This window comes from Nicotiana tabacum, chromosome 14 (assembly GCF_000715075.1).
Source record: "Nicotiana tabacum cultivar K326 chromosome 14, ASM71507v2, whole genome shotgun sequence".
Taxonomy (NCBI): Eukaryota; Viridiplantae; Streptophyta; class Magnoliopsida; order Solanales; family Solanaceae; genus Nicotiana; species Nicotiana tabacum.
In genome coordinates, this window is record NC_134093.1 from 50,626,584 (window position 1) to 50,638,531 (window position 11,948).

Below are 11,948 nucleotides of genomic sequence, written 5' to 3' on the forward strand. Positions count from 1 at the left end.
AGGTATATTGACCTCATTTGGTGCAGCAGACCAAACGAAGGTTCAAATCAGCAGTGTAAGGACCAAAGCTTCAAGCCTTGAACAATGAGAACTCGGAATCAAAAAACCAGAAAATAATTAGAGAGAGAGTGAGAGAGCCAAAGCTTTTGCAATCCTGATAGTTTTGGTACTCGTATTAGGATTTCGTAGTGCTTGTTGGTCTGTTAGGTCTTGTTGGTGAGAGAATTGAAAGCCCTATTTATAGTGGGCCATTAAAGCCTTAGGGTTTCACAAATTCAAACTAAGTAGTGGAGAGTGACGAATACCAAGTGATGCAAGCAAGATCGAGTGAAAATATCTAAGAGACAAAAGGGAAATCGGCAAGGATTTTTGTCATGACCCCAATTTTCCTCCGTAGGATGTCATGACGGTACCTAGTCTTTAAGACTAGGTAAGCCTAACAATTATGCTAAATAACTAAATATAAAGCTGAAACTCAAACCTCGTCATATGAAATAAATAAAAATTACGATTCGAAATAGTTACAACATACAACATAATAAGGATAGAGGGGGACTCCAAGGTTTGCGGACACTAGCAGATATACCTTGAAGTCTCCGACTAGCTCACTGATATCTGGTCTGGTAGGACGAACCTGGATCTGCACAAAAAGATGTGCAGAAGAGTAGTATGAGTACACCACAACGGTACCCAGTAAGTGCCAAGCCTAACCTCGATAGGGTAGTGGCAAGGTCAAGTCAGGGCCCTACTGGAAATAATAGAAAAAACAAAGCGGAAGATATAATGATGTATTGAAATGACAGAGATGTGTAACAATAGAAATTCATGGAAGACAACAACCCGGAATCAAAGAGGACAATTACAACACGTAAGAGAGCACAATCCTACAGTTAAAGGAACAAATATTGCGACAACAACAATGCAGCAAATAGAGATAAACAACAGGAGTACTCCTGAGGTACCACCTCGTAGTCCAAAAAGTAAATATCTCATAACACTACGGTAGAAAACTCGTGCAAACAATGATAACTGCACGGCAGAAACCTCGTGCCATAATAGCACTCCGCACGGCAGAAACCTCTTGCCACAATAACACTCCGCACTGCAGAAACCTCGTGCCACAATAACAATCCGCATGGCAGAAACCTCGTGCCACAATAACACTCTGCATAGTAGAAACCTCATGCAACAATAACACTCCGCATGGCAGAAACCTCATGACACAGCCAAACAGTCATCTCAACCATAAATCACGAAATCAACACATAACAATTGGAACAATGAAATTGCAGCAAGTAATCCTATAATTAAAGAATAAATACGAAATCACGAAAGCAGGTAATTCAACTAAGCATGTTGTGCAAATTACAATTAAGAGATAAGACACGTAGACATGTGACATTAGCCTAAACATGATGACTACACGTGCTAAAGTAACTCAATTAAGGGAATAAAAAGGAACTAATTAGCAAAAAATAGATTTTTAACATTTAGCCCGAGTACGCACTTGTCACCTAGCGTACACGACCCTCACATATTGAAAATACCATAACCGTACCAAATCCTAAGGGAGATTTTCGCCACACAAGGTTAGACAAGTCACTTACCTCAAGCCTCGCTCAATCAATCAATAAGAAGGCCTTTCCCTTGATTTTTCAACTCCGATCGGCTTGAATCTAGCCTAAACAATTACATACTATAAATATAATTATAAGAAACTAATTTAAATAATGAAACTACGACTTTAGCAATGAATTGAAAAATCGCTCCAAAAAGTTGACCTGGGCCCACATCTCGGAACCCGACCAAAATTATAAAATTCGAACACCCATTCAATACCGAGTCCAACCATACAAGAGTTATCCAAATCCGACCTCATTTGGCCCCTTAAAACTCAAGAATTTTGTCTAAGAACATTACACATTTTCCCCAAATATTTCAACCCAAAACTTTAATTAGATGAGGAAATCGAAGATCGCTTAGTGGGAATTAATCAACAATAAGTCAAGAATCCTTACCCAAATGTTTCCTCTGAAAATCCCGCAAAATCTCGCCTCAATCTAAGCTCTCAAAGTCCCAACGTGAAAATGAAACCAAACCCTAGACTTTTCCCTATTTCTGCCCAGTCAAACCGCATCTGCGGCCCAAGAATCGCTTCTGCGAAGCTGCACATGTGGAAAAACAATCGCAGGTGGGGAAAACACTCAAGTCCAGGGCTTTCGCCTTTGCGGATAAGGGCCCACATCTGCAGAACTAGGATCGCACCTACGACCATTGGCGCTTCTGGGCCCCTTGCCATAGCAGAAGTGAAGGCGCTTCTACAGAATATTTTCCGCTTCTGCGACCACTGCTGGGCATGACCAAACTCGCTTATGTGACCAAGAGCTCACTTTTGTGAGACTGCACCTGCGGCCAATCCTCCGCAGGTATTGTTCCAGTTCCAATCCGAATCACACCCGGGGCCTACGGGACCCCATCCGAATATACCAACAAGTCCTAAAACACATAATGTACCTACTCGAGGCCAAAAAACACATCAAACAATGATAAAAACATGAATTGTGCATCGGTTCAAGCATAAAGAACTTTAGAACTTCTAACTTCTACATCCGGTGTCGAAATTTATCAAATCAAGTCTGATTGACCTCAAATTTTGCGCACAAGTCATAATTAACATTACGGATTTACTCCCACTTCCGGAATCAGTATCCGACCCCGATATCAAAAGTTCACTCCCAGTAAAACTTTCCAAAAATTATCCGACTTTCCAACTTTCGCCAAGTAACGCCGAAATGACCTACGAACCTCCAAATCAACATCCGAACACGCTCCTAAGACCAAAATCACCATACGAAGTTATTGGAATCATCAAAACTTTATTTCGGAGTTATCTTCGCACAATTCGAACTACGGATAACTCTTACAACTCAAACTTCATACTTAGGGACTATGTGTCCTATTCTACTCCGAAACTCTCCCGGACCCGACACCGAGCACCTTGGCAAGTCACGTAACGACAAAATGAAATAGAGGGAGAAATAAATAGGGGATCATCACTAATACTCTCAAAACGACAGGCCGGGTCAATATAATATTTATCTGAGAAAAAAGACGTGAGAGACCGACCGTTGAAGCGTAAGAGACCGCCGGTCAGAACCCTAAGACCCAAAGGTCATTGCATTTGACCTCTGTGTGTCGAATATCAATGATGAAGCCAACTAGCATCTTGGGCTTACTTCGATTTGAAAAGACGAAGGAAGAAATCTAGTAAGTTAAAGTTCCACCTTTTTGGTCTAACCATGCATGCCATGGATTTGAAAGGTCAATGACGATTTGAGGTTTCATCTCTAGGGTTAGGGTTCAGATTTAGGGGATTTGAATTTCTGATGATGAGAGAGGAAAGGAGAGAATCACGGATAGGGAAGGCAAGGAAGATGAATCTTAAGGGTGAGTGGTTTGGTTTCGGGTGAGTTTTGGAGTGATTTGGGAGACTTAGTTCCAAAGTTGGAAGCTTAAGTTGAAAGAGTTGACCGAAAGTTTGAATTTTGTGTAGACGACTCCGAAATGAGATTTTGATAGCTTCGTTTGGTGATTTCGGACTTAGGCGTATGCCCGAATATGGATTTGGAGGTCCGTAGGTTGGTTAGGGGCTTTTTGGCAAAAATTGGAAAGCTGAATGTTTGGAAGGTTGATAGGTTTGGCGAGGATTGACTTTATTTATATCTTGCTTGGATTGTGATTCCAGGAGTTGGTATAGGTCTGTTGTGTCATTTGAGACATGCATGTATGTTTGAACGAGGTCCCGGGGACCCCGGGTGTGATTTTGGTTGAGTTCAGACTCATTGGAGACTTGATGGATTTTGGAGGCCTGCTGAGTTCATGTGCAATCGCACTTGCGCACTTTGGGCCGCAGGTGTGGCATCGAAGAAGTGGCCTCTAAGCCGCATAAATGAGATTTGTCCTGGTGCATAGGTTCTGCAGGTGTGGATGAAGACGCGCAGATGCGCAACTGTAGAAAAGGGAATGGTTTCGCAGATGCGGAATTTGGATTTTTGGCGAGGGACCGCAGGTGTAGTGGACTCTCCGCAGAAGCAGACTCGCAGCAGCGAAGTGAGGATCGCAAAAGTGGTCCCGCAGGTGAGCTTGGTCGGGTACCTAAGTGGAATCCATAGGTGCAGATGTGTAACCGCAGAAGCAGAGTCGCAGATGCGACGGGGAGGTCACACGTGCGGAATAGCTAGGCAGAAATAGTGGAGATAGAGGGTTTTGTTCCATTTTTCATCTATTGAGTTAGAGAGCTCGGTTATGGGCGATTTTAGAGAGGATTTTCAAGGATTGGATCGGGGTAAGTATTTTTGATTCGGATTTGATTATTATTCATGATTCCATCATAGATTACATCATTTAATTAGTGTTTTGAGTTGGAGAAATTGAGAAAATTTGTGAAAACTTTCCTAAACTATAAATTGAATCACAACTACAGTGCTCCCAAAACCTGGTGAGACTTAGTCATAAACTCTACAGAATGTTACAAAACACCTACTACAACAATGTCTAATAAAAGAAATAACAATACTGAGAAGATAACGGAAGGTGACTCCGAGGCCTGCGGACTTCGAGCATGTATACCTTGAAGGCTCTAGAATAGCTGGGCAGATGTACCTGAAATAGCTGGGCAGATATACCTGGATATGCACAAAAATGCAGAAGCGTAGTATGAGTACGCACAATGGTACCTAGTAAGTATCAAGCCTAACCTATGTAGAGTAGTGTCGAGGACAGATCAAGACACCTACTAAGACATGAATAACATAGCAAAAATGTAATGACAAGATGTAATGGGAAACAGAGAAATAAAGGATAACGAAACATGTTAATAATGTAGACTAAAGACAGAATTGTAAGCCTAAAGGTAATAAGAAGGGAGAAAATAATGCGAACTACAATAGTCAAATACAAACAAAACTGATAAGACAAGGAAGAAATAATGATACAAGAACTATTCAACCAATAACTCATTTCAATATGAAATGCACAGCAATAATCACAACTAAGGTACCGCCTCGCATTCACTTTTCATAATTTCAATCACAATCTTTCCTTATATCACCGCGGGAGCCTTATATTTAGTTGTTTTTTTAAAAATTATTTTTCCCAAAATAGCTACCCGCATTTTAATCCACCTTATCACACCGCGTGGTTTCAAGTATTTTCCCTACTAGCAACACGCGTATCAAACCTATCTTATCTCATCGCATGTGTATCAACCCCAAGCCTTATACCACCGCATGCATATTAATATCACAATGTAATCACAACTCGTACCACAAGTGCCCATATGCCACAACGTGCCAGAATAATGAACAATATCAATGTTTGCACAACAAAAAGCCTATGGCTCAACCACAATGTGTACAAGAATCTCACCAATAACAAAATAAAAGTGAATAACTCAACAAGAAAGATATCTAAACAATTAACAACTTCACTTCAATGTGGTAACGAATTTCTCAACTTCAACACCAATAACTCAACAATAAGATATTTCATGAGATAACAACTTCAACTACAAGTAATTCAACAATTTAAAGATGTAACAAAATACAAGGAAGACAATAACTTCAGCTAAAGCATATAAGAGCAAATTAGCAAGTAAGAGGTGAAACAAGTGTTAATAGTGTCTAATAAAGCATGTAAGGGTAGATTGGCATATGACATGGTGGATTAACAATAAAAGATATAACATGTTAAGACAATTCAATTAAAAGCATAATAAGAGTCTAAATAGCCTAAACCGGTCAAATACCAAATAAAGCCCGTGTACCGACTCGTCACCTTACGTATATGGCTTTCACATAGTACAATTAGCACCAACAAACCAATTCATAGGGAGTAGTTCCTCCACACAAGGTTAGGTAAGATACTTACCTCAACTAGGCCGACTCAACCCTAGGAAATGACTTTTCCCCTAAAATTTGCCTCTACGGGGCTCAAATCTAACCAAAATTAACTTAATATCATCAACCAATATAATAGAAATCAATTACAATAGATAAAGTTATAATCTTTACACTTTTCCCAAAAAGTCAACAAAAGTCAATCCCGGGCTCGTCCTGTCAAAACCCGGGTCGCAGGGTTAATTCCGACTACCCATAACCCCACAAGTTCATATATATGCTTAGTTTCAAAATCAAAGTCCAAATCAACTCTCGAAACGCAAATTCTTATTTTTCAAAAACTTGATGAAAAATTTCAATTTTTCCTCTTTGATTCACATAAATTTGATGTTAAATCTAAGATATAATCATGAAATATAGTTGGAAATTGATTATGATCACTTATCTAATATTTGTATATGAAAATTCCCTCTCCAAAATGCCTCCTACTGAGTCTGAGTTCTAAAATATGAGAAATGAGACTAAATTCCGACTTTTCTAACCTTTTGTTCAGTTGCAGTTGTCGCAATTGCGACATGGGTTCGTAATTGCGAACCCTCGCAGTTGCGAAGAAAAGCTCATAATTGTGGCACTGACGGGCTTAGGGAATTTCTCACAAATGCGAAGATGGGTTTGCATTTGTGAACCCTATTCCCCTCGCAAAAGAGACAAAGTTGTCGCAAATGCGAGCCTAGCCCAACCCTAAGTCACCTTCGCAATTGTGATATATGTGATCCCCCGCTAAGGTCGCAATTGTGACACCAGACGCACCAGTACACCAAATTCTGTTTTTCAGTCTAAAACTATCTGAAGCATGTCCGAAACTCATCTGAGACTTCGGGGCTCCAAACCAAATATCCACACAAGTAAAAAAATATTATACGTACCTACTCGCGCAATCATAATACAAAAATAATATATAGAACTACGAATCGAACACCAAAACACAGGAATTTCAAAGTAAATTTCAAGAACTTCTAGAATTGCAACTAAGCCTTCGAATGCTATCAATTCAACTCCTAATGATATCAAATTTTGCAGAAAAGTTCTAAATAACATAATGGACCTATTCCAAGTCTCAAAATCACATTCCGTACCCGATAGCCAAAAGTCAACCTACGGTCAAACATCTAACTTCAAATTGCCAATTTTCGCCAAAACAACACAAATAAACCTACGGACTTCCGAATTCGATTCCGGGCATACGCCCAAGTCCAAAATCACGATACGAAACTATCGGAGCCATCCAAATACTATTCCTGGGTCGTTTTCACAAAAGTCAATCATTGGTCAACATAAATAACTTATGCTTCTATGACAAAGGTCAAAGGGTCTAAATCAACCTAAAACCTTCCCTAAACGAAACCAATCAACCCCGTAAGTCAAAAAACCTAAAGTACACATGTATGAAGCATCAAAAAGTGAAACAGGGTGAAATTATACAAAACGACCAGTCGGATCATTACATCCTAAGTCAATATCGCCATACGAAGTTATCGGAACCATCAAAACTCCATTCCAGAGTCGTTTACACACAAGTCAACAATCAGTCAACTCTTTCAACATAAGCTTCCAACCTTGGGACTAAGCGTCCCAATTCACTCAGAAACATCTCTGGAACCAAACCAACCACCCCGGCAAGTCACGTAACCACGAGTGAACATAGAATAAGCAATAAACAAGGGAACATATCTACATTAGGATACTTCAAGGTATACCTCCTCGACGTCCTCAAGCCTCAGAATCACCTTTTATTTTTAGACACTCTACTGTTTATTCTTGTTCCAAAGCAGTCTTGTATTACGAGACTATTAGTACTTTTTTATAGAGCTTTTGACTCAGTTCCATCTGATTTTTGGGAGTTATTGTCGGGTGTATTATTGAGTTCTATTATGATAGTTTAGATGGTTTAAGTTTGAAGTTTAATTATTATTTCCGCTATTTCTCTATTCATTTTAAGCTTCCTAGCCTTAGAGACTAGGTGCCATAACGAGATCCTAAGGTGAAAAATTGGGGTCGTGACAAAAATCTTAGTTTAGCACCCGAAAACTTATCCAGAACCTTCCGGACACAAACTATATAAGCATTTCAATGATAAAATAATCTACGAACTTTCTTGCACTGCCGAAAAAATATTGTCTTGACCCGATGTTGACCGTGGTCAAACTTCAAATCTTTAAATTAACTAATCTCTCAACCAATGACCCAAAAAATACTCAAGTACAATGGGACCACCAAGTACAAATACATTAATCAAACTTATCCAAAGGCTCAAACCACCAAAAATAACATCAACACCAAGAATCGAAGATCAAACTATTCTCTTAACTTTCAAATATTCTAACTTCGCCGAACGCGTACGAACTATACTTAAACATTCCGGATCACAAACAAAATTTGCACATAGTTCCAATCAACCAAATGAACATATCCAATGTCTCAAAAGTACCATAGGAGTCAGATAACACAAAAGTCAATTTCCGGTCGAACTTATAAACCCTCCAATTCTTTAAATTGTCAACTTTCGACAAATAGAGCTAAAACTTTCTAAGGACCTGCAAATCAAAATTCGAACATATGCCCAAGTCAAAAATCACCATACGAACCTATTGAAAGTATCACATCTCGATTTCGAGGTCGTTTACTTAAAAGTTTAACCTTGATTAACTTTTCTAACTTTAAGTTTCCAAATTGAGAAATACTCTTCCGAATCAATCCCGAGCTTCTCAAAAATTAAAACCAACCATATGTGCAAGTCATAAATACATCATATGAAGCTACTCAAAATCTCGAATCACTGACTAAAATGACAGAGCTCAAAACGATAGGTTGAGTCGTCACAGATGAGTTGGTCTTTTCATTGTAATATACTTTCTTATTATCTAGACTATTAATAGATATTAAAACTACGTGCTGCTTTACATTAGTAAGAGGACCCTTTAAGTATAATTATCTTTCTTACTTTCTATAACTATCATCTTGTATTAATAAATTTTTTCTTGTCATTTTTAAAAGCAATAACACGTTAATAAAGAAATTATTCACATTATGACGATGTAGATAAAATAAAAAGTGTAACATGTGAAAAGTTGTAGAGGAGATAAGATACCTATTATTCGTATGTAGTAGTGGGAATGTCATTTGTCATATAATTTTATCAAAATCAATAATTTGTATATGGTGGTTGGAATGTCACTTTCGCTCAATCAAAATCAATAATTTGTATTTAGAAGGTACGAATGTTAAAATATTATGAGATAAGATACTTTCTAAAACTGATCTATCTCAAAATTTTAAATTCAAAATTTTCTCATATTTCAAGTATAGATTTACATGGTAAGACCGTGAGAGGGATGAGTTTGTCTTTTTATTGTAATATATTTTCTTACTTTCTAGACTTTTAATATATAGTAAAAGTATTTATTTTTTAGTACTTCTTTGCATTTTAGTAAGAGAATCTTCTAAGTATAATGGTCTTTCTTACTTTCTATAACCATCATCTTGTATTAATAAAATTTTCTTGCAATTTTTTAAAAGCAATGGCATCTAATTTTGTATTTGGTAGTAAGAACGTATTTTTAAAAGCAACGGCATATTATTTGTATTTGGTAGTAAGAACGTTATTTTTCATTTAATTTTGTTGAAACTATTAATTTGTTTATGTTTGGTGGAATGTCACTTTCATCTTGTTTAATCATAATCAATAATTTGTATTTAGTAAAACAGATATCATTTTTATCTGACTCAATTAACTACCCCTATTATTAAACAAGGAAAAAAATGCTTGTTGCTCTCCCTATAAATTTATCAGGGAGGCAATACAGTTGTCAGCAACTTCTTTTTCACAATCGTAGTTTTTCTTCATTGACAATAATGGATGGCAAGAGTTCTCCAACGAAATTTTGTATTGTTCTAGCCTTCTTGCTTTATGTATCTGGTTAGTACAACTTTATTATATTTACATGTTCGAATTCTTCTCTCACTACTTTCCCTCACTCAAAGCCGACTATAAAATAGATTGTATTTAGATATAAAAAAAAAAATCAACACTAACTTTATGACCAATTTGGCAGCTTTTCAACTTATGGCGAATGAGGAGATCAAGTCAACTGAGTTGAATGTTTTACAACTTTCGTTATCAAAAGATTTTGATGCAGAAGAACTGATCCAAGTTGTTGCGACTCGCGATGGTATGTTAATGGATCATATAAAGTTATAGTTCTAATTGATTAGTTTTTACTCCATCCTGGCGGACATAGAGCATTGAGTACGGGTTCCCGAGAACCCAGTAACTCTTGCGTAGATTCTGTATTTATATTAAAAAATTTACTAAATATTTTTAAATATGTAACTGTGAACCCAATTATTATTACATATAAATTTGAAATTACGGTAGAAACACATAAGCCTCAAATCCTGAATCCACCTCTGAGTCTAACCATCAATTTGCAGTAATTATTTAATGTGTCAAAAAAACATAAATATTATTTAGTTATAGGACGTATAAAAATTGATAATTGGCACATTTTTAACGGTATATATGAAGTATATTGGGATAAACATTCAGTTTAAAGCTCTCGAAGTTTAGTGTGTGCAAATAATTTAATCTTTTTGCTTCTTGAGTTAGTATCACGTTCTTTAAGTGAAATTTCTAAGATCCCGTTTGGACATACAAAATTTTTCCTTTTTTCCAAATTTTTTTTTGAAAACAATGTTTGGTTATCCCATTCTTACCAAATTTTCTAATTTCATTTGAAAATCCATTTTCAAATTTGAAAAATTGGTTCTGACCAGTTTTTTTAATTGAAAATGGGAATTTGCTAGTTTTTAGTGTAACAATTTTACTCTATATTTTTAAAATTTATAAAATAACCCCAATAGCTGTTCATATTTATGTTATTTTTGGCTTAAATTCCTTCTCTGTGTATTAGTAGAATTAGAAAATGTGATATTGATTTTGCATCTTATGTGTATTGCAGTAAAGCAGAATATGATAACAGTTAAACAATAGCATTTTGATTGTTTATTTCAAGTAGGATAATCAAATTGGGGTGGTTTTGATATTTTTTATAAGTTGTGGGTATAAATCATATTTTATGGTTTTGAAAAAAAAAACATCCAAAAACGTTGTAAAAATTATAACCAAACACAACTTCATTTTCAATTGAAATTTTAGTGAAATTCCAAATTCCAAAAAAAAATTGGAATGCATGTCCAACGCCTACTAAATATAGCATACGATGTGGATCTTGGATAAGTGAAGATTAAAGGAATTTGATGTTTTAAATCATACTATTAAATGAGTTGACATTAAGTCCCGATAATTAACTACAATAGAATTATCACAAATATAAATGAGTTGACATTAATCTTCATTTTTTGAAAATTAGTGATAGCTTTGATAAATGTACGAGTATAATGAGATTTATTTTTCGTTTGCAGGACCATTCTATTTTAGTCGTCCGAGAAAACTTGGATTTTGTTTGTACACTAGGTGTTGTAAGACCGACGACGACTGTATTGGTGCAAAATGTGGCCCCAAGTGTCACCCTAATGTCTATCCTTGTAATCTTGGCAGCAGCCCTGGCTTCTGTGATGCATAATTATTAAAATAAAATTTAGGCTGAGGTACCTAAATATTAAAATAAGATTTGTACCGAAGTTGATGTCGCAAACAATCATTATGATCACGTAGATATCAACTTTTGGAACCTGTGAAGTGGTATTGTATTTATAAATATTTCTCCTAATTTTGAGTTATTTTTTTATGGATTGTTGTATATTCTCTTTGGTGTATTTGAAATTTATACAAAATAAGGTAAAATACATAGACAACCTCATAAACTTAACACTAAGTTCTACTTGGACACCTTAACCATGGTTTATTCCTATTGACCCCCTGAACTTCATATATGTGACGACCCAAATCCTAACTAATGGGCCGTGATGGCGCCTGATATTGGTTTCTAGGCAAGCCAATATTAAACAGAAATAAGGGAATAAATATTGGGC

The 11,948-nt window shown here is 36.5% G+C and overlaps 1 protein-coding gene across 1 annotated transcript; it reads left to right on the top strand.

Moving 5' to 3' along the window:
* Nucleotides 1–9,715: 9,715 nt before the first annotated feature.
* LOC107773004 (uncharacterized) lies at nucleotides 9,716–11,704 on the top strand. The gene is made up of 3 exons (XM_075229569.1): nucleotides 9,716–9,873; nucleotides 10,010–10,126; nucleotides 11,379–11,704. The coding sequence occupies exons 1-3, from the start codon at nucleotides 9,717–9,719 to the stop codon at nucleotides 11,537–11,539; spliced, it is 435 nt and encodes a 144-aa protein (XP_075085670.1). The 5' UTR covers nucleotide 9,716; the 3' UTR covers nucleotides 11,540–11,704.
* Nucleotides 11,705–11,948: the final 244 nt, after the last annotated feature.

Bases quoted from the DNA above. Each gene is read 5' to 3' on its own strand.
- LOC107773004 (XM_075229569.1), top strand. From the start codon at position 9,717: ATGCTTGTTGCTCTCCCTATAAATTTATCAGGGAGGCAATACAGTTGT. The intron at 9,874-10,009 runs GTTAGTACAACT...CCAATTTGGCAG, and splicing joins CTTCTTGCTTTATGTATCTG to CTTTTCAACTTATGGCGAAT. The intron at 10,127-11,378 runs GTATGTTAATGG...TTTCGTTTGCAG, and splicing joins AGTTGTTGCGACTCGCGATG to GACCATTCTATTTTAGTCGT.